This window comes from Aquila chrysaetos, chromosome 5 (assembly GCF_900496995.4).
Source record: "Aquila chrysaetos chrysaetos chromosome 5, bAquChr1.4, whole genome shotgun sequence".
NCBI classification, from domain to species: domain Eukaryota; kingdom Metazoa; phylum Chordata; class Aves; order Accipitriformes; family Accipitridae; genus Aquila; species Aquila chrysaetos.
Genome location: NC_044008.1, coordinates 76,289,479 through 76,315,063, shown reverse-complemented (window position 1 = coordinate 76,315,063; position 25,585 = coordinate 76,289,479). Strand labels below are relative to the sequence as shown.

General features: G+C 55.3%; 3 protein-coding genes across 10 annotated transcripts; all 3 read left to right on the top strand.

Moving 5' to 3' along the window:
• The first annotated feature begins 3,493 nt into the window (after positions 1 to 3,493).
• Positions 3,494 to 6,935, top strand: MYADML2 (myeloid associated differentiation marker like 2). Its single transcript, XM_030016251.2, has one exon. It carries the CDS (start codon positions 3,921 to 3,923, stop codon positions 4,827 to 4,829), a length of 909 nt encoding a protein of 302 aa, XP_029872111.1. The 5' UTR covers positions 3,494 to 3,920; the 3' UTR covers positions 4,830 to 6,935.
• A 2,420-nt stretch (positions 6,936 to 9,355) lies between these two features.
• Positions 9,356 to 14,604, top strand: PYCR1 (pyrroline-5-carboxylate reductase 1). Its single transcript, XM_030016430.2, has 7 exons — positions 9,356 to 9,512; positions 9,601 to 9,671; positions 9,755 to 9,934; positions 10,594 to 10,815; positions 11,229 to 11,321; positions 11,729 to 11,892; positions 11,992 to 14,604. The coding sequence occupies exons 1-7, from the start codon at positions 9,446 to 9,448 to the stop codon at positions 12,149 to 12,151; spliced, it is 957 nt and encodes a 318-aa protein (XP_029872290.1). The 5' UTR covers positions 9,356 to 9,445; the 3' UTR covers positions 12,152 to 14,604.
• Positions 9,862 to 25,486, top strand: MAFG (MAF bZIP transcription factor G). 8 transcript variants are annotated; one of them, XM_041123282.1, is made up of 4 exons: positions 9,862 to 9,934; positions 20,955 to 21,016; positions 21,106 to 21,501; positions 22,086 to 25,486. In XM_041123282.1, exons 2-4 carry the CDS (start codon positions 20,981 to 20,983, stop codon positions 22,143 to 22,145), a joined length of 492 nt encoding a protein of 163 aa, XP_040979216.1. In that variant the 5' UTR covers positions 9,862 to 9,934; positions 20,955 to 20,980; the 3' UTR covers positions 22,146 to 25,486. The 8 variants fall into 8 exon arrangements, with proteins under 8 accessions (XP_040979216.1, XP_040979212.1, XP_040979217.1 ...); XM_041123278.1 differs by lacking the exon at positions 9,862 to 9,934 and adding an exon at positions 16,426 to 16,517; XM_041123283.1 differs by lacking the exon at positions 9,862 to 9,934 and adding an exon at positions 16,807 to 16,824.
• The last annotated feature ends 99 nt before the right edge of the window (positions 25,487 to 25,585 follow it).

Here is a 25,585-nt window from a genome sequence, read left to right as displayed (position 1 = left end):
CAGCGTCTCACTTCTTTGTAAGATGCTGTGACTTCCCGTTTAGGAGCCACTGGTCTGATGTGTGGGCACGTGGGCTTCTCAACATTTATTTTGATTGCAAAGCTGCCCATGCCATTCACCAGCAAATGTCTGTGGCTCTGGATCTCCTTTCAGAGCAAACCTTAAACTGTGCAGGCAGATTCTTCCCTGTTTAGCAGAACAGGGTCTCAAAGGAGCAGTGCAACAAGCTGAGGTGATGGGGTGCAAGAAGTGGTGGGTTTCTAATTCATGACCTTCTATTTGAGATCGGCTTACACGTTTTTAAAGTGAAAAGGAAAATTTAAGTGCTTTGGCAGTGCATCTGTAAGATGCTGGGAAACAAGACTGCTGGCAGCACCCAGAGGCCCTGGGGATCCACAGAAGCCAGAGACCTGCACATTCAAACCCAACACCCCTGCAGAAGGCAGTGGTCCATCTGGTGCACTGCTCCTGCCGGCCGTTCATTTTGGGGACCATTGTGCTCTGCCAGCACTGCCTCCCAGTGCTGAGGCCTCTCTGGAGTGGCACCATTTCTCATGAGAAGTGGAAGCCCAGCAGCAGGACCAGCCCTGCTCTGTGCCCAGGCATCGCTGATGGGTCACAGCGTGCAGGGCAGCTGGGAGGATTGTGATGATCAGCCTGTGGCACCAGGGCCTTTCAAGCAGTTGTCCTCAAGCGTGCCTTGACATGGAGCGTCCCTTTGCCCTCTGCTCCTGAGTGTGCTGGGTCCTCTGGTCAGATGGGAGGTGATACAGCAAGTTACGGTATAAGCAATAACACAGTGGGCTATAAACTGTAAAATAGCTCTTCTGCAACTGGAGTTCAGTACAGCTGCTTGACTGTCATATAATAAGTATTGAATAAACTTTGCCTCACTTTTCCATGTAGGCAGTGTGGTACAGTTGTAGCCAAATGCTACAATGGGGAGTGTCGGGGGGGGGGGGGGCAGGGGCCGATCTAGAGGGGCTCCTGCTAGGGCTTAAGAAGAAAAATGATGAGTGTGATCTCACCTGTGTTCAGGTGCAATAGAGCATCACTGATGGAGTGCTGAGACTGCACAGGGACAGCAAAGCTGTGTCCCTGGACAGGATGAGTGAGAGTCCAACAGCAGCAATAACTTTGCCTTTTAACACAGCCCCTCTGTTTTACAGGACACGCCACACTACAGACAGTAACACACTGCCAGTCAAGTCTGGAAAACTTCTGCTAGAGGTGAAGGATTAACATCACAGAGAGTCAGGAAGGGCAAGACCTCAGGGTGAGATCATGTTCACCTGGAGCTCCTTGGCTCTCTTGCTGCGTTTCCTGGTTGTTGTGATGCTAATGGTGCAACTTCCACCCCAAATGAATGCAGGTTTTCTACATTCAGCACCAGAGGTCTTTTTAAGGAAAATGGGAGGGATTTTCATGAAAGAGACACTGAAGTTACAAGACGGTGACAAAGCTGAAGGTAGGCACATTTTATCTTAACATTCACAAAATTTGTACTGTTCTCATGTGAATCATTCCATAAAGTTATTCCTGGCCTACAAAATGCTGACTGTGAGCTGCTGGAGTGCTGTAGCCACTGCTTTTCACCATAAGCAATCCTACTGTAACCTATGTCTGTCTCTATTTGTCTCTTGTCTTAATCCACAGCTGGATCACAAGTGACTTGCAGGAGCAATACTAGCTTAAATAGATCCTGTCCAAACCCCTGGCCCTGGCTGCTCTGTCTGTCAATGCCACTGCTGTGTGGATACAAGCACGCACATCTGCAGTGTAAATCAGACCAGTGATGACTCCAGGTTAAAAATAATCCCTGTCAGGTGCAAGTTTTCTGCTGTTCTTTTTTAAATCTGACATTAGTATCCTGATCCAGCTTGCAGAGCAGTTGTGTAGGCAAGATGCGTAAAAGCAAGGGAGGAGGGTGGGGGGTGGGAACAAGCAGCCAGAAACTGGACGTGCTGCGTCACCTCCAAAGCCCATTTTATCCAAGCAGATACTCACGTAAAGGCGTGCTTCCCAGCAGCGTGAGCGGCTGCAGTCACACATCCCAGGTGGTGGTCCTGCCTGCCAGCAGTGTTGGTGCCAGCAGACCTTGCAGGCAGCAAACTGCTGAGAAAGGGTATTCTTCCAGGGGGTCTGGGAGCTTTCAGCTGTCTGAGCTCCCCAAACCAGCCCGTCCGAGTCCCCAGGCACAGCATAAGGAAGGGTCATGGGAGAAAGGGGAGCAGCATCCTTCACCTGGACAAACCAAACCCAGGCTGCCCCAGAATTGCATGCTAAGATCATAAATTGGAGCAGACACTTTCTTTTGTCAGCTCTTCTTTATAGTATCTAGCACTGCATGTGGCGATTCATTGGTGGGTGTCACATCATTACGTTAACATATGAATATGAAACAATTATATTAAGCAATTATTATTGTTACCAAGCATAAGGGTTGATTATAATTCCCAGTTAGGAAGTTACAGGCTTTATCAGCACAGCTGATGACTACCTTGAACCATTCAGAACGTTTTAAGGCTCTGGGCTGGGCTGGCCCTCAGTCACGCTGACTCCTGGCACCTGTGCAGAGCTCCTGGGATGATCCTGTTTCCACACTGGGACCAGCACAGTGAGAGCTGGTCTGCAGGTGAGGAGTCAGCAATGGTGCCATGAGGCAAATGAGGAATTTTTCTACTATGTTGTGGTTTTCATTTTTCCTATTCTGAAACTACCTCAGAAATTTTCTTTGGGGCTTTTAGAGTTAGAATTAAGAAACTTTTGGGTAGAGACCAAATCTGGGGAAATGTTTACCAAAAATGGCTACCTGGGAAAGCTTTGATCCAACAGGAGGGAGGGTTTGACACTATATATTGAAATCTGTGTTCCAAAACAGAGTTAAGAATATCAAAGCAATTTTTTTTTTTTTTTTTTACAATTGTATTTGGTTTTGGCATTCAGAGATACAAGAATAATACAAGAATAACTGGTTCCCATATAAGTAAAACAGAGACAGGGAAGAGTTTAAGGAGATAGTGAGGACGGGTGCTCAAAATCCTCACAGCCGCATGCTCTCACTAATGCTCAAAGCACAGCAGGGCTTTTCACAGCAGGTACATATATTACTGCTCCAGATCAAATGGAGCAAAGTGAGTCAGCTTTTATCATAGCCTCTGGCCTAAATCCTTTTATAGGGCTAGTGATGCCTTTGGACTTCTGTCCCTGCTCAGGGGGCCTTGGGTCTGGTCTGGAGGACTCAGCTCCTTTTTCTGCAGCATGGCTGGATCGCAGCCCCCTTCCACAGACAGCCCCCACGGTGTGGGGTGGCTGCTGGGAGAACAAGAGTGTTCCAGTGACCCAAACATTTCTAGAGGAATAGCAGAAGGATAATCAAGAGCCTCTGACAGAGCTTGCAGTTTCAGTGTTAAATAACACCCGCTCATGGCAGTTGAGCGGGGGGCAGGACTCATTCCAGAACTATTAATATAGCCCCTATTTATACTCCTAGGTTCCTGCAAACAGCGCAGCAGAGAGCTACAGCTGCAGAGCTAAAATGGAATAAATGTCAACCTCCAGGGAGAAAGTGATCCTTTCCGCCATCATGTGGGGAAGGAGACGGTGAAAGGACAGAACACGGGGCAGGTTTCAGACCTGAGAAAGCGGAGCAAACTGATCGCAGCACCCTGAGATTGCAGCCAGTGGGCAGAGCCAGCTAGTAACCTCCCTGCAGCCGGCAAGTCTGCGCTGATGAGAGGCTGCCAGAAACGCACACTCAGCGTCACACGCAGCACCTACCGATACTGGTAGAGACAAGTCAGGGATTTGAGCTGCCGCTCTACCGATCCAGTACCAGGTGTGACTCAGGACAAAGGAGCAGAAGCCTGAAAGGACATTTGGGGGGGGGCTTTAAGTGCATTGTTTGCTGGACTGGAAAGATGATGGAAAGCACGGGAGGGCCGTATCTGAACACGGCTGCTGTGACATCCCCTGTGGGAATAGCTCGTTTGCTGCAGATGACGTTTGGATGCACCACGTTCAGCCTGGTAGCCCACCAGGGGGGATTCAGCGCGGCCTACGGCACTTTCTGCATGTTTGTCTGGACCTTCTGTTTCGCCATCACCGTCTTCATCATCACCTGCGAATTCACGCATCTGCACAGCTGCCTGACCATTTCCTGGGGAAACTTCACAGCTGCTTTTGCCATGCTCGCCACACTCATGTCCATCACGGCCGCAGTGATCTACCCGCTCTACTTTGTCCAGCTCGGCTGTTACCCCATCGGCTGTGAGGTGAGAGACTTTCGCATCGCAGCCAGCGTCTTCGCAGGCCTCCTGTTTGTTGTGTATGCCGCCGAGGTGTTCCTAACCAGGGCAAAGCCGGGACAAGTCACCAGCTACATGGCCACCGTCTCTGGGCTCCTGAAGATCGTACAGGCCTTCGTGGCCTGCATCATCTTTGGGGCACTGGTGAACGACAGCCAGTATAGCAAATACGTGGCAATGCAGTGGTGCGTGGCTGTCTACAGCTTTTGCTTTGTGGTGACAGTGGTGGTAGTGGCCTTCAGCGTCACAGGTAAGACTGCCCTGCTGTGGTTCCCCTTCGAGCGCTCTGTGGTCGTCTACACTTTCGGGGCTGTGCTGCTGTACATGAGCGCAGCAGTCATCTGGCCGGTGTTCTGCTTTGACAGCAAGTACGGCTCCCCACGGCGCCCCAGCCTCTGCGCCAAGGGCAAGTGCCCCTGGGACAGCCAGCTGGTCATCGCCATCTTCACCTACGTGAACCTGCTGCTCTACGTCGTGGATCTGGCGTACTCCCAGCGCATCCGCTTTGTCTCGCACCTCTGAAATGCGGGTCTGCCGCTGCAAAGCCGTCCCAGCGGCGTAAGCAACAGCAGTCAGGGATGTGGCAGGAGACGGGATGTGGGGAAGGGAGGTGCTTGATCAGGCAGGTGCACAAGAACCATCAACCAAACTTCAGGGTCAAGACTGACTGGACCAGCAAATTAACAACCTGCAGTGGGTGGGCTGCAGCTGATGCTGGGAAAAGCCCACCTCCTCCATCATTCAACATCTGCTTCAGCCGCCTGGTGCCAGAGTGAAGAAATGATGCAGCTCAAAAGTTCGCAAAACGGCCTTTCATCTCCAGGCGGCAGAAACGCTTGCTGCTGCAACAGCAGGTCTGCAGGCTACTGGATTACTGAGCCAAATATTAGGAAAGACACCAAGGATTTTGAAACTGTTACCAACGCCTAACCTTAATCAAGTGACTACCCAGGAAGTGGGAAAGTTAAAAGCTACATCAAGGAACACCAGTTCTGGAGATGAAAAACAATCCCTCAGAGTTTGGGTTAGTTTGGGCTGTGTGGTGAGACATGAAATGCAAGTGTGGGAAATTCCAGTCAGGATGTTTCTGAGAACAACATCATAGCTGTAATAGTATTTTGAAAACTACCAGTCCTTTCCCTTCCTCTCCTCTCCTCTCCTTCGCTGTGTAGCACAGAAAAAGAATATCCTCAAGCATGCAACTTGGGGGGGGGGAAGCATGGGACATTCCTATTTAGCAAACACTGAGTCATTATAGAAATGAAAATTTGCAAAATCAGGGCTCTACTGGCAAGAAACAGGGTGCAGAACAGAGCCGAACTGCAAAATAACCATGTGTAACTTGACATCCTTGCTCGAGTGGGACCAGAACGTACCTTGGCATATGCTTTGTCTCAGTTCATATGCCACTGTTTTACACTCATGTCAAGAATTTTTTTTCTGGAAGCTTAAAGATAAATTCTGGGGGGAGGGAGGAAGGGGATGCAGAGATGAATTGATCTCATGGCGCTGCATAAAAGACCAAACCTGGCGGGCGGGGGGGGGGGGGGGGGGGGGGGTGCACGGATGGGACATGCCAAAACTTGCATACAATGGTAACGAGTTGGGAGCACTGCCTCAGACCAGATCAGGCGCTAGGATTCCTGAGCTCTTTGTGTCACCAACGAGCTGCATTTCTCTGACCCACCCCTGAAAAAACACCCACTTTGAAGTCCCACACTGCATAGCTCAGATTTCAAGCTTAATAGGAAGAAATGTCCTTCATTTCTGATCCAGTGAGAAACCAAAGCAGTCTGAGTACTTGTGCAGAAAGCATGCAGACTAGATAGGTTTGATTAAAATCTAAAGTAGCTGACTGTCAAGAGCAAGATTTATTTTTTAACCAAATTAAAATAAAGCTGAATGGCAGACTTACATACTACATCTCCAGAGATCTGTATAGTTTCATCTTGGTCTCCACACAGCTTTTATTTCACCAGACATAGCCCTTCTGCTTTCTGCCAGAAAGCGCAGCTCAATTTATTTTGATGCATGAAGCCTGAACACAGCCCCAAAAAAGTATATACCCAAGACGGCTGAGACCTCTGACTGACATTCTTTGTAGCAGTGTCACTCAGGAAAAAGGAAGGAAACTTACTTTCCATCAGTGCTTTGTATGGGGTTTGAAAAGCAAAGGAAAAAATTGTTGGTACAGATTGTGTTGGATAATTCTGCTACCAAGTCAGAACCTGCCTTTAGCAGTGGGAATTACTAGCCCGTGAAACAGGTCAAGAATCAGTATCTGGCATAAAGGGAACGTACTGAACAGCCTTCCAAGGGGTTTTCCTCTTCCACAAGTCCCCATTAAGGGCAGGAAGTCTGGAAGATAATGGGCCAACAAGAGGCTGGCCAGCTTGTTCTAGGGCATAGACCCAAGACTATCTACTATAGATACAAAATGGGATATTAGAGCACTTTATTTCTTGCCACTCAAACAACTTAAGGGCTTGTACAAATAAGAAATGCTAACTTGGAAAAAGAAATCCGTTTGTATTGGAGGAGGCAGTGTACAGAGAGCCACTGCACACAAAAGGAACCTTAAGCATTTATGATGTATTCTTTATAAACCCATCAACCTGGACAAATTAAGCTGTCACACTTGAAAATTACTTATTTTTTGTTATTACAGAGCACTAAAAATCAAATAGGTGACTGTGAACCATCATGGCTTCTGTTATAAAACTAAAACCTGTAAAACCCAGGAATATTGCTGTGCAAAAGCACCTTCCTGCAGACCCCGGCGTGGCTCTGACGGGGCTGGTGGAGGCCAGGGAGTGGGATGTCAGCGGCAGGTGCCCCGCAGGCAGGGGCTGCTTGTCCCCAGAGATGGCACTGCAAGTCTTTTGGGTAGTGAAGTCTGCTGGAAAGCTCCTCAGCTGGTTAACACTTTCTTCAGCTGGGCATTTGCTTCCTTTTTGCTGTGAAGATTTTGCACCAGATAGGAGCAACTAGCAGGGATATGATAAAATCTGCTAATTGCACAAGTTGATGCAACTTACACAGTGCCAGGGACATAAAGGCCCAAGAGAAATAGGTAACTGGGAAACAATGGGTGTAAAATCTAGTGCCTTCACAATGAGGAGGAAATATAATTTAACATGGAAATCATGATACCACTGACTGGAGGAGTGGAAAGACAATTCATTGCCAAGAACAGTGTGTTCAGATTTAGCTTTCTCATCTGCCAGCCAAAGACTGAGCAAAAAATGTTAGCATGGTCAAAATGGCAAAAAAAGATTGTGTGGACAACAATCCACTCTTTTAGGAGAAAAAAAAAAAATCAAAACCTCATGCTTCAGTGGTTAAACACTCACTAACCATTGGAAACTATGAGATTACCCAATCTAGGACAGAGAACATCTGATATCTGCTTAATACGATTTTAACAACCTACCCTGTCATGATTCAGTTAATTAAAAAACCCTTTATTTCCAGAGCTCGTCTTTCCCCTTAATTAATAAATCATGATCAAGTAACTTGCCATAAAACAGGCTTCCTAAGACACCAATCATTCTCAACTTTTTTGGTAAACTAATGTCAGAATGTACATGCAGTCATTTAGAATTATGGATTTGTGCCTGCAGCCAATAGAGACAGCTCCTAAAGGATTCCAACCTGAAATATACGCATATATATATATATATATAAAAAAAAAAATCTGAATCTTTAATGGGTTGGTTTTTGGTTTGGCTCCTTCTTATTCCCTTCTCTTTCTGGAGACTGGGATTCTGTAGCCCCAAAAGATGATGTTTAGGAACATTAATCTGCAGGAGATAGACCAAGATTTATTTCTGTCAATGAAGGAGTAGGAAAAAAGCCGAAGGAGAGAAAAAAAAGCAAGCGTGGTAAGATTACATTTAGGAAAAAACAGCACTGCCTGGTGCCTGGTTTTTATGGCGACGTATTTCAAAACATCTCGGTCTCTCCACAGTCCATTACTACGGACCCTCGAGCGAAGCCACACCATGGGCCGTCCCGACAAAGCACGCGTTCATGCTCCTGCCACGGTTGAGGCCGAACACGCCTTCCGCCGGAGAACGCCCACGCCTTCCCGCGCGGCAGCCGCCACGCTTGCTGCGGGCGCCCGGCGTCTGCGCCGCCATCGCTCGTCCGGCTGCCGGGTCAGAGAGCTGCCGTCCTGGGCGAGGCGCAGAGAATCCCCCGGCCCAGGCCGCGTGCTGGCAATGCCGGGACGGCGAGGCAGCCGCTGTTCCGGGGTCAACGGCTGCCCGAGCCCTTCGCCAGCCAGACGAGGACCCGCAGGGGCAGGAGAAGCGAAGGGCTTCGGGGTCCCTTCCCTGGGGAGGCAGAACCCGGTCGCCGGCGTGCACCTCCCTGCAGCAGCCAGACGAGAAGGAAGAGGAGCCAGGAGGAAGGGCAGGAGGGACGCCACAAAGCACGGAGCGGAGGCAGGGATGCGCGGGGATGGCGAGCCCCCTCCTGTGCCCGACTAAGACCTGGCCCCGCGGGGGACAGGGACGCGCCCAGGACGGCGGCTGGCAAGGGCCGGAGGCCGCCCGCCCTGCTGCCGCCCGGGCCTGCAGGCACGGCCGGCACCCGGGCCGGAGGGGAGAGCCGGTGGCGGAGGCGCTGACCGAGGGCGGCCGCGGTCCGGCGGGCCCCTCCCGCTCGGCGGCCCGGGGCCCCTCAGCGCGGCGGCGGGCGGCCCCGAAGGGCACGCGGCGGCGCCCGAAGCTTCCAGAACGGCGCGCGCCGCCGGCCCCGCCGCTGCGGCGGGAGCGCAGCGCCCCCTGGCGGGGCGGAGCGGCGGCTGACCCCGCGCGGCCGCCGTAGGCGGCGAATGATGCAACACCGTGTGCCGGTTGCCCCAATAGCTGGCGAGGGCGGTGCCGCGCCGGCCCTCCGCCACTCAGGGACGAGGGGCGGTGCCGCCGCCGGCACCGCCCCTCGTCCCTGAGTGGCGGAGGGCCGGCGCGGCACCACCCTGCCGCCCGCCGATTTGCCGCGCGCCGAAGCCCCGCCCCGCCGCCCCGGGGCTCCGCCTCCCGGCGCGGCGCGCGGCCACGTGGAGGGCGGCGCGGCCGCCGGTGGCTCTGGCGGGGCCGTTCAGGACCGGCCGCTCCCCGCTGCGCCGCGCCATGAGCGTGGGGTTCATCGGGGCCGGGCAGCTCGCCTTCGCCCTGGCCAGGGGCTTCACGGCGGCAGGTGGGCGCTGGGCGCGGCGCGGGGTCGGGGGGCGGCGCGGGGATGGCGGCGCCGAGCCGCCGGGGCTGACGCGCGGTGCCGTTCGCAGGGGTCCTGGCCGCGCACAAGATCACGGCGAGCTCCCCGGACACCGACCTGCCCACCGTGAGCGGGCTGCGGGTGAGTGAGGGCGGGCGGCGGCGCTCCCCGCGGCGGGCCGCCCCGGGCTGACGGCGGCCCTGGTTTCTCCCCAACCGCTGCAGAAAATGGGCGTGAACTTCACGGTGAGCAACAAGGACACGGTGAAGAGCAGCGATGTCCTCTTCCTGGCCGTGAAGCCCCCCATCATCCCCTTCATCCTGGAGGAAGTGGGCCCCGACATCGAGGCCCGCCACATCGTGGTCTCCTGCGCGGCCGGCGTCACCATCAGCTCTATCGAGAAGGTGAGGATGGGCGGCGGGGGATGGGGGTCCGCTGGGGCCGTAGCGGACGACCGGTACCGGGAGGCGTCTGCCGCAGGGCAGGACCGTGCGGGAGCTGGCCTTGAGGCGGTCCCGCTCCTCCGGGAGTTGACGCGGGGGACGGGCGACACTTGTGCTGCCCAGGGCTAAATCACTGCTGCGGCCGACCGGTTGCTTTGGGTCACCTTTGCCCGTCCTCATCGGAAAAAGCTGTAAGAGTCTTTATGCCAGCTCTTTTATTAGACGAGGTGCTGTCAGGTCTTTTTTCTCTCAGCAGAGGTGGGTCAACTCTCCTGAATTTCTGCAGACTTTGCGCTAAGTGTCTGCACGAGCTGTTTTGGAGACTCGTGAGCTGATGTGGGAATGAGGCGTTCGGGGTGTTGTTCCCCACAGCAGCTCTGCCCAGCTTCCCATGTGCTGGTACTATGAAAGACTTCACATTTAAGTTTTGCCCGCTTTGGGTCAGAGCAGGGAGTTTGGAGTACAGGAGTTTCTCTTTTCCCTCTGCTTGTGTTGTTCTTGCCCCTGGGGAGTCCCTTCCTAGACAGCCTGTTTGGTATGCCAAATATGCACTAAAGCTCATTTGTGTCTCTTCCTTCCTTCTTTCTTTCTTTCTGTCTCCAATAATTTTCTGCCCTAAGAAACTCTCTACCTTCTGCCCCACACCAAAAGTGATCAGGTGCATGACCAACACCCCTGTGATTGTCCGGGAAGGTGCTACAGTCTATGCCACTGGGACTCATGCGGATGTGGAGGATGGGAAGCTCGTGGAACAACTGATGGCCAGTGTAGGCTTCTGCACCGAGGTGGAAGAGGACCTGATAGATGCTGTAACGGGGCTCAGTGGCAGTGGCCCTGCATATGTACGTGCTACTTCCTCAACTTGTGACAGTCTTGGGGAGAGCAGTAGGCTTCGCGTGCAGTGAAAGCCTGTGCAGCTTCAGTTTGTCAATTCTTGTTTTTCTCGTCACTCACATTTGCGATGGGACATGTAATCCAGGTATCCAGTTTATAACCAGTTTGGGTCAACAACAAAAGTCCATTACCAGTCGGATGAGTCTGAAGTCCGTAGCCATCAGGCAGTGTCCGCGTGTTCATGTTGCAAAACGTGGGCCTGTAATTAGTATGACCCAGCAGCTGAATTTCTCCCGTTCCCCCCACTCCTGCTTTGGAACTAGTGGGAGGGAAGCCCGGCATAGCACCCATGCAGTAAAGGGGGAGGCATCAGTCTTAGAGTAGAGATGTTCAGTCACCTTCTTCCTCTGTCTGGTCTCAGGCGTTCACTGCTCTGGATGCTCTGGCGGATGGGGGAGTGAAAATGGGACTTCCCCGCAGGCTGGCTGTTCGACTTGGAGCACAGGCTTTGCTGGTCAGTATTTCCTCCTCCAGAACACGTTTGAGTCTGTGCCTGCTCTATGCAGACTATTCTGCACATCACGATTTGAAATAATCTCAGTTCTCTTACTGAATCTACTTTAAAAAGCATATTTGGTTTAACTGCACACAGGTTCCCAGTGGCGGGACGTAGGAAGTGTCCGCAGCAATCTGCTGGCGCTGATGGTGGTGTGGGAGCTGGGGCCTGGGGTACCATGACTCCTCTGCAGGCTTTTTCAGCTCTGAAAAGTGTTTTGGCAGCCTGCTAATGGCTTTCGGGCAGGAACCCAGTTTTGCCCACTGTGAGTGTTTGGTGCTGCTCTGTGCAGTGGAGAACAGGAGTATTTGACAGTCGGTTCCTCAGTCAGAGCTCTGGCAGCTGTTTTCTCTTCCTCGCTACAGGGTGCTGCCAAAATGCTGTTAGAATCTGAGCAGCATCCTGGGCAGCTGAAGGACAACGTCTGCTCGCCTGGGGGAGCCACCATCCATGCCCTGCACTTCCTGGAGAGCGGTGGCTTTCGCTCACTCCTAATCAATGCTGTGGAGGCTTCCTGCATCCGGACAAGGTGGGCAGCTACGAAGTCCTAAAAAGCCGGCAAAACTTGCCCCCACACTCCCTGTCTCTTCCTTTTGCTATGTCTTTCTCTCCCACCACCCCATTGCAGGGAGCTGCAGCATTTGGCAGACCAAGAGAAGATCTCCCCAGCAGCCATAAAGAAGACTTTGTTGGATAAGGTGAAGCTGGAGTCTCCTTCTCTGTCCGTGGCATCTGCCAGCAAAGTCAGTCTGTTCACCAACAAGAGCCCCAGCAGCAAGAACGACTGACCAGGCTGCTGTAGTCTGGCTGTGCTGAACATCAGTCTCCTCCATGCCCTTGCTTTTTTGTCCAAGGAAGAATGCTCGCTCTGAATGTTGGTGTCCCCCATACCTGGCTCTTGGCTTGCAGCAGCTGTGGGGCACTGCAACGCTGTAGAAGAGGGTCCTATAACCTGTAGTGGGGTTGGTGCAAACTGTCCCTGGCATTGCTGTTCTCTGTTGGGCAAGTGAGATGCCATCATCGGACCTTCATCAAGGGCATTGTCTGTCCAGAAGCCTTGGATGCTTCTAGGACTCAGACAGTGTTTGTGGTGTCCCATGCAGGAATGGTTTCTAATAGGATTTTTTTAAGAGGTTTCAGAATGCCTTTTGGTTTCAAAGGTTTGAACCAGGCCCAGACCCCTCTTGCCCCGTCTTGCATCTGCTGTCAGAGCTTGTGTCTTGTCGCTGTCTTTACTAGCTAGAGCAGGTGCTGCCACACAAATGCCGTGCTGCGCACTACATTAGAGGCTGGGCCCTAAAGCACCTCTCAGAAGGGACCAAAGTGCCTCTGCCCCATCTGCCTTGACTTTCAGAGACAGATGGTGTGAACCTCTGGACCACACTCCGTTTCTCTTTGCTGGCTACCCCTTCTCTCTGCTCTGTCTGGTTTGGGGAACCGTGAACTGCTTTCACTGTCCCTCCTTTGTTGCTAGCCTTGCTTGGGTGGTTGGGCCGGTGGAGGGGTAGTGAGTGCTCCCTCTTCCCTCTGTCTCTGACACTTCTTCATGCTCTCCATGGGCAGAATCTGCTCCCATGCGCCCATGGATATGTTTCAGCGTCACTGCGCTCCCCAATGCTCTCCTTGCTTTGGGGCAGCCGGGAGCAGAGCTGAAGTCAAGGACAACCTCCTCCAGAGAAAGCTGCCTTCTGTACCATTCCCTTAGACTCAAGCAGGGTTTTGTACCCAGCTGCTGAGCTACTGCATGGCAGCTGGGCTCTTCCTCAGCACCTTTCCTTGCATCAGGCTGTACCTCTTTCTTGGACTTCAGTGTTGATGCCTGTTGACAGTGGCTGCTCTGCTTTGGTTTGTGCAATCCAGCTGTGTTGTGGTGGATTGGTTGTCCCTTCCAGACAGCACTTCTCCCAGCAGAGCCCCTGGGCTGGTGAAATCCAGTGCAACAGCCCTCAGTGTCACCTTGTGTTGGCACAGTTCTGTCTCTCTGGTGTTTTCTAGACTGTTTCTTTTTTCTTCCTGTTTCTCTGAAGGTGTTGCACTGCTAATGGCTAGAAGGGGAGAACACCTAGAAAAAGTTCAGGGCTGCTTCATGCAGTTGCATTCCTGGTTCTTTAGAATACAAGACTAAAGGGAAACACTGAAGTAATCTACTCTGGCTTGCAGCTCAGATCTTGTCCCATCTCACCTAGTTTGTCCTGCATGACACCTAGGAGGAAAGTCAGTCTTTGCTTGACACAAAAGAGGTTCAGGGAGGACTTGAGAATGCCTGATGCCTGTCCAACAACAAGTACTTGCTTGGTGAAATGCATCCAGATGACTATGTTTTTGCAGAGGTGGAAGACCCTTGCTTTTCTGGTCTGGAGAATTACCCAAGTCTGACTCAAATTTATGAGCAAGAAACAGCAGCAAAGTATGGGTCCAGGAGCAGTGGTCCCTTCTGCCCCTGAAACTCCAGTGTTTGTGAGGGAAGGAGTCTGGCCAGGGTTGTAGCAGCAAGCAGAGGGTGGCCCTGCTCGACCCCTCCTGCCGCCTGGCACAGCACCGAGTGCCAGGCCAGGCGTGAGCAGGCACTGTGCTGTGTCGAGGGCAATGCAGCACCTCTCTTCCCTGGGCCCACTGGGGAAAGGGATGAGTGAGGGTTGTAGACTCAAAGGGCAGAAGGGACCAACGCTCTGATCAGAGAGAAGGTGGATTATAGCCCATCATCTAGAAGGACGATTAACCTGTACTTCAGGCACAGTCTTGGGAGCCAGCCCCAGAGCAGCAGCAAAGAGAAGATTGCATCTACTGCTTTCTGCAATTTCTTTATAGCCAATGTCCCTGCATGGCTTCCTTGCCTCTTTACTTTTCTCCCAGAGCCTGAGTCCTATCCCAAGTCAGAAAACTGCACAAAGCATGCAAGCTGCCCCTACCACTTTTATGGGGCTTCAGTAGGAGCAACAGGCTGGAGGGGATGGAATGGATTTGGGCGGATAATTGTCATACTGTATTCTACCTTGGGGTATACTGGGGGAGTGCTGGTGAAAGATGGATATTTCACATGGGCTTATTGTCTCCTGAGGAATCTTGGACGTGCAGGTGATGCAGGAAGAGCATTTCCGTATTGTTGCAGAGCCTGCCAAAGGTGCTAGTAATGTTAAAGTGTTTTTAGTGTTAGGCTTTTGGCTGGTAGCAGTCATGACCCTACAGGCATGACAGAGGGCTACTCCTCTCTTTACATAATAAACTGCTTCTCTGACAGAGAGCTCTGGCTAATCCCAGCTGTTTGGACCAGGTATATCTCGTCCCCCTGCCAGTGGCCATTGGGTCCTTGCTGCTCACAGTGAGTGTGCTTCAGGTGTGCTGCAAACCTGTCTTCAAGACTGGTTTGTCTGGGCATGGGACGCGTATTGGCCTCTTTCTCCTTGTCATCCATGGTTCCTGAGCAACAACATAAAATTTATCCTAGCACCCTGTGCTACCAGTTTTCGGATATTTAAAGAGAATGGGAGGAGGAAAGCTGCCTGGCTGAAATCTGACATGAGGGACTTGGAGCGTTAATCCTTCTCAGAGCATCCCAACCCTTTAGGCTTTCTAGCGGTTCTGCCACTGCATACAAGATTCCATGGGAGGCGAGTGGGTGCTGCATGTTCCTCTGTTTCCCTGCTCAGGCTGTGAATACCCTGCGCAGACAGGCCAAGCTGGAAGTCAGATGGCTTAAGTACTGGCTGATGCAAAATGAAAGGGAGTGTTACAGAAAGTGTCGCAACTTGACTGATAAAAGTGTGATGCAGAATAAAAGGTAGGATGGCTGAGCTTGAGCCCCTCTGCAGGGAGACTTGCTGACTGCCCCAGTGTACCCCCAGAGAGGCAGAGCTATAGATGAACTTCCTAGATGCTTGTCGACCTGTAACTGAGCTGGCCACCACAGCAGATGGAAAACCCAGCCTGTCAAGGGCTACAGAAGAGACCTACAGGACTCACATTCAGGTACCTGCGTGCACAGCAGAGAACCCCGCAGTGCTGCTGCCGAATGCCCAGGGCCCAGACTACCTCCTTAGGAGCGTGCTTTCTCCATGATGTTGCCTTAACTCCTGTATGCCCAATTTCATTGCAGCACCTTCCACTTGTCCCCTCGTCCTTATCTGCTGTACTCATCTTGTCAGCCCTGCTTTGCTTGTAGCACAGCAGTAAATGCAGTAGGCACCGGTATTCCTGTGTTATGGACCCACAGTTAGAGCAGAAGAGGTGGAAACACACGTGGAGCAAGCCAGGCACGATCTGGGAAGAGCAGCATTTCACAGCAGAAGAGCCAGCCCCAGTCTTGACGCTTTTCAGCCAGGGCTTGCTTTGGCAGTGTCTCCAGTGCCCAGGAGAGCTGCTGCGAAGCCCTCCTCTTTAAGTCAGCGTTTTCGGTGGAGACCTTGCTGCTCCTCCGTGCAGTTTCAGCAGCTCTAAGAAACTGTGGATGCAGCAAAGAGGAGCAGCTGAAAGGGAGCGTGGGGCCCCCCCGGGGGAGAGGACGCCGGCGCTGCTGGCCACGCCGGGGCAGGCAGCCGGGCTCTCCTCTGCACTGGGGCCAAGTTACAACGAAGGGCGTGGAACAGGGGGGCACCCCCGGGGGGAGCAGCACCCCCTGCTCCTGCTGCGCGGCTGTTCCTTGCTGTGCACCGCTAACACGCGTGGGACCCCGGGGGAGGCGGCCACCCCCCCTCCCCGCTGCCCCGGCCGCCGGTTCCGAGGCCAGAGGTGCCGGAAGACCCCTCGCTGCCGATCCACCGGGGCAACGGGCGCGGCGGCGGCGGCAGGGCTCGCCCCGGGCCGGGAACTGCCCCGCGCCGGCGGGAGGAGGCGGCACCGGCCGGGGCCAGGGATCCCCCGCGGCCCCTGGGCGGGCCTTGCACGCCGGGCGGAGCCCCGCGCCTGCGGTCGGTGCGGGCCGGGGCGGCCGCCGCTGCCGCCGCCTCCCCTTTAAGGCGCCGCCTCCGACAGAAACGCGCGTCCCCCTTAAGGCCCGGGGCGGTTGCGCCGGGCGCTTCATGAATGGAGCCACGTGACCCAAACATCACGTGACGCGTCCGTGAGCAGCAGCGGCGGCGGCGGTGGCGGCTCGCGGCGTCCCGGTCCCTCCCAGCGCGGCCTCCCCGCCCGGCCCGGCCCCGGCGGCTCCGTGAGGAGGTGAGCGCCGCCAGCGCCGGCTGCGGCGGCGGGCGGCGGCGGGCGCGCCCGGGCGGCGGGCGCGGCCCTGGCAAAGGGCGGGGAGGGAGGCGGGCACGGTAACGGGAAGGGGCGGGGCGGGGAGGGGGCGGGGGCGGCGGGAGGATGGCGGCCGGGGCAAGGCGGGTCGGCGGGTGGCGCGGGGGCCGCCGAAGCTGATCACGGCGGGGGTTCCGGGGCCAGCGGCCACCCCCCCCCAGGCGCCGCCCGTCGCGCCGCCCGCCCCTGTCCCGCCCGCCCGCCCGGTCCGCCCGCGGCCGAGCAACAGGTGCGCGGGGCCGCCGGCCTGGGGCCTGTCCCCGCCGCCGCCTCCCGCGGCCGCCGGCGGGCACCACGGGCGCGTCCCGCCCCTCCCGCCGGCCCGGCTTGTCCTGCGGACCGACCGGCTGCCCCCGGGCCGGGCCCGTCCCCACTGCGCCGTCCCCCCGCCTCCCGGAGCCCGGCGCCGCCGCGGCCCGGCCCGCAGCGGGTCCCCGCTCCCGCGAGGGGCGGAGGCGGTGCCGCGGGCGGGTGCGAGGCCCCCGCCGGGCGGGCGGCCCCAGGGCGGGGGGGTGGTCCTCAGCGACCGGCCTCCTCGGCGCGGGCTTTCTTCTTGGCAGGTGATCTCCCTCCTGACCGGGGGAGGCGGAGGTCCGGGGAGGGCGAGGAGCCCCGAAGGGCTCTCGCTCGTTCCTGGCGCAGAGGCTTGGCCGCAGGCGGGACAGCCGCGCTTCCCCGATGCCCCCACCCCGCCGCTCGCTCGGCGTGGCCGGTACCGGCTGGGCGAGAGCCGGCGGCCGAGGGGACGCAGCTGCGAGGTTCTGGCCCCCGTTCCGTAGGGGCCTGCGGACTCGGCGCCGCCCCCCCCCCCCCCCCCCCCCCGGCCGGAGCCCCCGGTGCCTGGTGGGTGCAAGGAGCAGGGCTGGAGGTCTGCTCGGTGCTCAGCGCTGCAGCGTCCTCGGAGCTGAGCGGGTTCCCTCTGCGGTGGGAAGCACACCTCGCCGGTGGGACTGGGGAGCAGGCTGCAATGCCTGACCGACACGGAGTGTCTGTGTGTGTGCACGGGGCGGTCTGGCCATCCAGAGCTGGGGACAGCTCTGACTGCCCAGGATGCGCGATGCTTGAGCTGCATGGTTCGAGGAAGGCACTACCAGGAGGCTGGAAGGGGTCTCCGAAAGCCAGCTCTTTCCTTTATCTGTGTAAGCAGAGTTAAAACCATCTGGGTGGGCAGATTCCTTGAGGGAACAATTGCTGTCAAAGTGCCCTGGGTTGGATGTGAGCTCACCAGGGACTCCCAACGGGAGGGTGGGGGGGGGGTTGGGTGGGCACAGGAGAGGCACTGTCCTGACTTCATATGCAATCGGGGAAGTAATCCGATTTCTTTGGATTCCTGAGGGGGCTCTGTGAGCTAATTCGCAAGAAAGCAAATAAACAGAGTATGAAATCCACACTGGGAGAGAGAGCTCTCGTGCGGCATGCCCGACTGCTGCCAGTGAACCATGCTCCTCTGTCTGCCCAGTGCTGCGGCACCCGTTGTGGAGCACAGCCCCTTCCTCTGCCTCCCTGTCCCTACCGATGGGCCTCCTTCCCTCCCGGCGCCGTCTCCGGGCCAGCCTGTGCTGGAACGGGTGACGTCACCGTGTTTACACGGGGCTCGTGGCACGGTTCTGCGATCAGGAATGTGGAGAATGGGGCCCGCGTTGAATCATGCGCGGTGCTGTCAGCTCCCTTGTGCTGCCTTTGAGCTGAGGAGAGAATTGGCTGTGCTTGTGCTGAGTTCAGGCCTTTTGAGCTCTGGGGAAATGTGTTGAGGCTGCATTTTCTTCATTGCAGTCATCGCGTTTGGCACTTTTCAGTGTGATCTTTCTTCAGGAAGCTATCAAAAGCTGAGCAATCAGCAGTCTGGAGAGTTAGGCCAAGTTTGGTCTCTGTCTTGGTGCCAGTTCTCTGGGTGTCCTCTCTGCGAGCTGCCAAATAGCCCTGTCTCTGATCCTTCAAAGGGGACCCAGAAAATAGCCAACAACTGGTCTCGGGGTTGTTCTTCCCATTCTACTGACTGACTTGTGTGTTGCTGCATCTCATTCTGATCCCCTTGGGAAGGGGGACGAGGAGAGGTGGGATCACCAGGTGCTTTTGGGGACAGTCCTGTTACAGCTTTGACGGTGGCTGTGGGAGGCTTCTGCCTGAGGAGGCTGGGTTCCTCCGGGTAAAAATGCTGCTTGACTCTTAAAAGTTCACGAAAAATTAAAATGCTCTTGTCAGGGTCTGGGACCAGTCTCTTCTCTTGTCTGCTCCTGGCTCTCTTGCCCCCATCTTGGCGTTAGCAGAAGTCGTGGTGCAAAGGCAGGAATGAGTTGCTGCCTTTGCAGGGTCCGGACTGTGTGAGCACCCCTGCCGATTCCCCAGTCTGCCCCAGGGAGCTCTCTTCCCAGTACCCTGCCTGATGCAGCACACTTGTTGCCTTGTTTGTTTTATTTCAGCTCTGCTGTAACGAAGGAAGCTTGAGTGCTTGCCAGGCAGCTGGAAATTCTTTAGCGCCACAAGGCAAACAAATTTCTGTAGTCCCGCTGACCATACCTGCCCTTGGCTCCTTATGCTCACCAGAGGACGGCGCAGAGAGGTGCTGCAGGGGTGACATTATTGGTCTCCCCAGCTATTCCCTTCTCCCCTTTTCCCAGCAGCCATGTTGTTTGCTAAGTAGGAGCAGAGGAAGGGAATGCAATGGTGTGGCAGAGAGTGAAGAACGGATTTTATGAAGCAGTCGCTTGTGTGCTGTCTGCCCTGTGTTAGCCTGCTTCATTGCAGCTACCTTCCTTGGACAGCAAAGTGACCCTTTCTACACCAGCACTGTCGGGTTGTAGCGGACATCTCATTGGAAGGAGCATTGTCCTCTGGGTATAAATAGCCTGCCTCCTGGCAGGCTGGAGGCTTTGGGAACGTCTCTGCTGGTGTCCTGGGGAATGCTGACCCCGTTCACCTCTAATAGGTGGTAGATGCATTGCGGGGAGCCTGCGCCGCAGCTGCTAGAAGAGCATAAATTCGTATTTGCTGACTTGTGCATCTGGTTCTTGGCTATAACTTGTACATCAGTGCCTCTTACATTTAGCAAAGCAGTAGCAAACAAAATTGTTGTTGGCTGTTTGGCACCAAAGAGACAAAAGGTAAAGAGGTGTTCGTAGACTGCACTTGCACAGGAATGCTCAAGGAGGTGTGCCATTCCTGGCAGTTGGAGGTGCAGCTACGTCTGTCGAGCAGTATCTGAGCGGATGAATTCATTGGGCAGCGTAGCAGCACTCTGAACTAAAGCCTGAGGGAAGGAGGTATGTAGGGATAGAAACAGGAGCTCGGGTATAAATCACTGTAACAACAGGCCTGGGAATTGCTCTTACCAGTTCTGACGTCCTGTCTTAGGAGTCTGTTCTCCTCCGGTTTTGGCCACCCTTAACCTTTGTTTTCTTATGAGCATACCTTGGCTCTGAAGATAAGGGATGGAGAGGGTGGTTCTGGGCCCTGACATTGCCAGGGACCCACAGGGACTTTTTCACAGAAAAGACGTACAGCTGGGGTCAGCTTTGCATGACTGGGAGAGGTGAAGGCTGCTGAGGCCCAAATTTGTGATGGGATTCCAGTGTGCCCAAATGCTTCCTTGTGCTGCAGCATCAGGTTGTCCTTCTGTTACTTGGGAAAGGTTGGGTGCAGAACTTTGACTTGAGCCCGGATGGGCTGGCTTTCCTGGGAAGCAGAAAAAGTTTGGAGAGGCGTGAGTGCAGCAGTGGCGTTATCCTGTCCCGCAGAATGCCCAGCGAGGCATGTTGTGGAGGCAAAGGCTTCCTCTGTGCTCATTGCCCAGGGTTGCGTGTTCTTAAACTGTACTGTTTCGGGTCCTTGGGGGCAGATAGAATCTGGCAGGGCTTTTGTCCTGGGGAGTTTCTGGGCTGTGCTTGGGCACCTGTTGGAGGGGCTGTGTCAGAGCGACTGGCTGCCTTGCTGTGCTTGGGAGTGACAAGGATGAGGCTGGGAGCAAGAGGCGCTGAGTGCCAGTGTGCTGAGTCAGCATGACTGGCCTGGAGCAGCCGTGCTCTGGACCCAGCCTGCTGCCTGCCAGGCTATTTTTAAAAATGTGGCTTCCGTGTATTCTGACTCCTCCTAGTTTTTTAATTTCTACCACCCCAAGCAAAAAAACCCAGCATTGCCACAAAGTCTCCCTGGGAGTAGGGGTGTGGAAGGGCAGCAGTTTCTGCTCAGGGACAGAGTCTGCTGCTTGTGAGTCCAGCTCAGTTGGGTGCTTGTGGAGCGTCGTCCGGGGAGGGGGCAGTGGGATGTGCAGCAGCCCGTGGCGTTGCTGCTAGACCCTGCCACGGGAATGTCGCAGGCTCTGCTGCATCCTGGGGGGCTAACCTGACCTTCCTTCCCTTCCAGAACCTGATTGACAAGGCTGTCGTGTTATGACGACCCCCAACAAAGGAAACAAGGCCTTGAAGGTAAAGCGGCAGATGGAGGAAGGGGGTGCGGAAGGCGGGTGCAGGCATCCGCTCCAGGTTTGACAAGTGTGTGCTGCCTTCTCTTCCAGGTGAAGCGGGAGCCAGGTGAGAATGGGACCAGCTTGACAGATGAGGAGCTGGTGACCATGTCTGTGCGGGAGCTGAACCAGCATCTACGGGGCCTGTCGAAGGAGGAGATCATCCAGCTGAAGCAGCGTCGGCGCACGCTGAAGAACCGGGGCTACGCGGCCAGCTGCAGAGTCAAGCGTGTTACCCAGAAGGAGGAACTGGAGAAGCAGAAGGCAGAGCTGCAGCAGGAAGTGGAGAAGCTGGCCTCCGAGAACGCCAGCATGAAAATGGAACTCGATGCTCTCCGCTCCAAATACGAGGCTCTCCAGAACTTCGCCAGAACCGTGGCCCGGAGCCCTGTGACCCCTGCGCGGGGACCTCTCACCTCCAGTATGGGGCCCCTCGTCCCTGGCAAGGTTGCTACTACTAGTGTCATCACAATAGTGAAATCCAAAACGGACGCCCGGTCTTAGTGAAGCGAGTGTTGCCTGAGCTTGTCTGTGCAGGGCAATTAGGCACAAAACCAGCCTGGAATCCCCAAAGCACAAACCCTCCCCACATGGGTCCGGGTTCCTTCTAGTTGGCCCAGGACTGGCCTGCTGATCACTCCAGTTTTATTTTGTTGTGTCCAGATTGGTATGAGCAGTGGTGATGCGTCCCTTGTCCTGTGCAGACAGAGCCTCCCACCCAGCGGTCTGTAGCCCTCGGGCGCCCTTGGGACAGACTGCGAGATCTTGGTTTTCTACCCAAAGAAAGTCTGTGCGGCGTGGCCGACGGCAGGGCGACGGAAGGGCTTGGGGAAGGTCCGGAGGGAGGCTTTCTTCCTGGGGGCCGGGAACCCTAATTTTCGGTCACTTTCAAAGGCTTTATTTCATTACTCTTCCAGGTGGTGCATCTCGGTGCCTGACTGCCAGGCGCCTGAACCTGCTGCTTTTGTCTCATTTGGTACCCGTAGTTGCAGTTGGGGTGTTCTGTGTAATAGGTTTTTATTCCTTTCTAGGTGTCCCTCTGTGCCCTAACAGTGGGTTTCCTTCAGACGTCCGTTGCGTTAGCCGTGTAAACCAGCAGTGGTGGAAAGGAAGATGCTGTCGTGCCCTGCTGCCTCTGCCCCAGCGATGGGGAAGGAGCTGGGACAGGGCCCTTGCGGGGGCCCAGCACCCCAGGGGAAGGAGGGAAGGTACCGTGTTGACTGCAGGCCGGTTTTGTGCCTAATGTGTTGCACTGAACAAGACCAAAATCACTAGTTGTTCCCGTGTTTTGAGGGTATCAAGTGTCTCTAGTGTGATGGTTTACACAACCAGTTTATGTGGTTAAATAGCCCTTTATTTAAAGAGAGAAACATCGTTTTAAGAGTTATTAAATTATCTAAGTTTAAAATTAAAATCAGACAGAAGAGAGAGCGTATTTATAGTCAGCTTTTTTTATCTGAGAGGGCGAGAATATTTGACCATATGAATGGCGAAATATTCTCGGAGACTTTGCTAGTTAAAAGTTAATAAATAAATAATTTTAAAGTTTCTCATGAACCTCCCGCAAACTGTTTGTGGCTCTGAGGTTAGTTTTTATAAAGAGTTATCAGACTTTATTTATAAAACTTAGAAAAAGACAAAAAAAGAGGCAAGTCCTGTTTGATATCTTTTTGCAATTGTACCAAAAGTGACTTATTCTTGACCTTGCTGGCTTCCGTTGTGTCCCCTTGTGTTGCGCTCTCTGTGCTCTCTGAGCTCTTGCGTGGCGCTGTGGTGTGGTGGTGCCAGTGGCTGCCTTTGCCATGTGCTGTCGTTTCATGCTGCCGTCACTTTCCCTAAGCTCGACCGAGAGATTGAGTTGGAATCTCTCCGAATTCTCCAGAAGGATTCTGGCACACAGGCAAAGGCACTGCTGTTCTTGAAGGCAAAAATGAATGGCTGGTGTGACTAAGTAGTGATGTCTGCCCAGAAAATGCTTCTCTGCAGAGGCATGCTGCAGGGGCACAGGTGGCTTGGGCCCCTTGCTGAGCAGCTGACACTGAGTAACTCGGTTTACCTGAATGGGGAAAACGTTGTGCTTTCCTTCCTCCAGCAACGGTGGTAGAGAAGTAACACAAGGGAGAATTGTCCAAGTTTAGGAGGAGACTGATGGGATTTAACTCTGGAATTGGATCCTGTGGTCAGAACTTGTGTTGCTCTTGCGGCCCACCTGACAAGAGGGGCAAGTCTGCCTGCCTTCTGGGCAGTGCCAGACCAGTGCTAGTCCTGAGTGTGTGCATATTATGGAAAATTAAGCTGTGGCACGGTTACTGTCTTTCCTAGTGCAGCTTCTGTCTGTGGGTGTTGGAAGAGTGCTTAGACTTACAGCTGTGTGACACAGCTGAGAAGCTATTTGTGGCCAGGCTGCATTTCCACAAACACTTTGATCCCCCTCTCCCCTCCCCAAAGATTTGAGCCGATTACTGAGTTGTTTTAGAGAAGCAGGACATGGGGGTGAAGTCCATGTGATCTCCTGGCTGCTGAAAGTCTCCTGAGCAGAGGGGACAGATCAGGAGGGCACAAGTGAAACTTCAGTCTTGCGGGGAGGCGTGGTTTGCCATACTGGGTGTTTTCTGGTGATGTGTTTCTCATGTAGCTGAACTGATACTGCTGTCCTCTGGGCTGAGAAGCAGGGAAACCTGATGAAAGCCGCAATGTGGCAGAAGAGGAGCAGGTAGTTGGTGGGGGCTTCCTGGTGGAGGGGGAGATCAGATTTTCTCTGATTGATTGGGAGTTTAGGGAGAAGCTGTCCGGGATGGTTTTCCCAGTGAACTTCCTGAACGAGGAGCGGGTTAGAACATTGCGTCCAGGCTTCCCACTCCTCCCAGCCCTGGGCTTTGTCTTCTCTGAGCTGAAGTGCCCGACATGCCCGCTTCCCAGCCATTCACCGGATGGGTTACGCACCGAGCAGCACTCAGCACAGAACTCTGGGCTCTAACCTTTGTCTTCCAGCTGGTGTCGTGGTGCCTGGAAGAGGTGAGGTGTTCCAAAACACAGAGACCTCCGGTTGGCCTGGGGTGTCAGTCCCAACCCTGTCCCTCCTGGCGCCAGCCTGAGATCGAACCTGGCTAGAGTGCCATTCTGAACCCAGCTGGAGGCCTGACCTCAGCAGGGTGAGCAGCCAAGGTTTTGTGTATGGGGCTGGTTAGGAACTGAGCTCCAGGGGCTGGAGGCTGTGGTGTGAGGAGAGCCCCGTCAACAGAGCAGACAATGACGGGCAATCCTGCAGCCATGGTGAACTCGCTTCCATCGTACTCTGCAGCAAGGAATGTCCGGGTCCTTCCCTGCTGGCCGGGTGGCAGCCATGCTGTTGCCAGTAAGAGACTGTGCAGCTTTGGAGTGAGACCGTGAGTCAGGAGGACAGAGCAGGCGGCAGCGCTGACTCTGCCAGATGTTAACGCTCTCCTTTCTCCTCCCCTGTGCTGCGCTTGCTAGCTCGCGGCCCCAGCCTGCTCCGAGTGGCCGAGTGCGTTCGATGAGGACGGGTCCGTCCGTCCGTCGTGTAGGGGGGAGCAGGTGCAAAGCCATGGCTGAAGGGCGCCTGTATTTAAACGAGCTCTGCAGGTGCTGGGCTGGATGTCGGCGGGGACGTGGTCTCCTCCCGAGTACTGCTTCCCTATACTAGCGCGTTGGTTTTGGTTTTGTTCTCAGTGAAGCGCTGGGCCCCGAGTGACGTTATTTCTGCAGTGTCCACGGAGTCTCCCGTCCTGCTCCGGGGGACCCGGTCCCCCGCCAGCCGGCTTCCTCTGCCCGTGCCAGGCGACCCCTGCCCCGAGCCGTCACGCTGACCTCTCTCTCGTATATAGCGTTCTGGAGTGTGACAGTTCTTGTTCCTGAGGTGCTCGTCCGTTTGGTTTCCTGCTGTGAAGGGTGTCGTGTTTTCTTTCTCCTTTTCCCGGTGCCGTTACCGCGGTGGTCGGGGGGGGGGGGGCTGACCCCCCCCCCGCAAAGCGAGCCCCCGGGGTGACCCCCCGCGCCGCCGCCCCCCGGGGATTTGTGTATCTTGTGGTGAATTGTGTAAAGTTAACTCCCGCCCTGCTCGGCCTCGGCGGGCATCGCCCTCCGCAGAGAGCGGGGCCGGGGCGGGCGGCTGGCCGCGGGGACCCCCTCCTGCCCGCGCCCGGCCCTCGGCCCGCCCGCCCGCCGCGGGGAGGCCCGGGCTGCTGGCGGCCGCCGCCGGGGCGGTTTCCTGGCCCGAGGGGGCTCCGGCGGGGGCCCGCCGCGCTGCGGGGCCCGGCCCGGGGCTCCGGGGGCGGGGCGTTCGGCGGTATTTATTGCTAAGTTATTGCCCGGGGCGGCGGGCCGGGCGGGCGTTATTTATTGCTGTACATAGTGTCCGTCCGCGGCCGCGGCCGCCGCTGTTTTGTACGTGACAATAAACCGCTTTCAAACAGCCGCCGCCTGGCGCTTCCTTGGGGCGCGGTCCGCCGCGGCGCGGGGGGGCGCTGCTGCACCCGGGGCGGTGGCGGCGGAAGTGGCGCTCGGCCGCTCG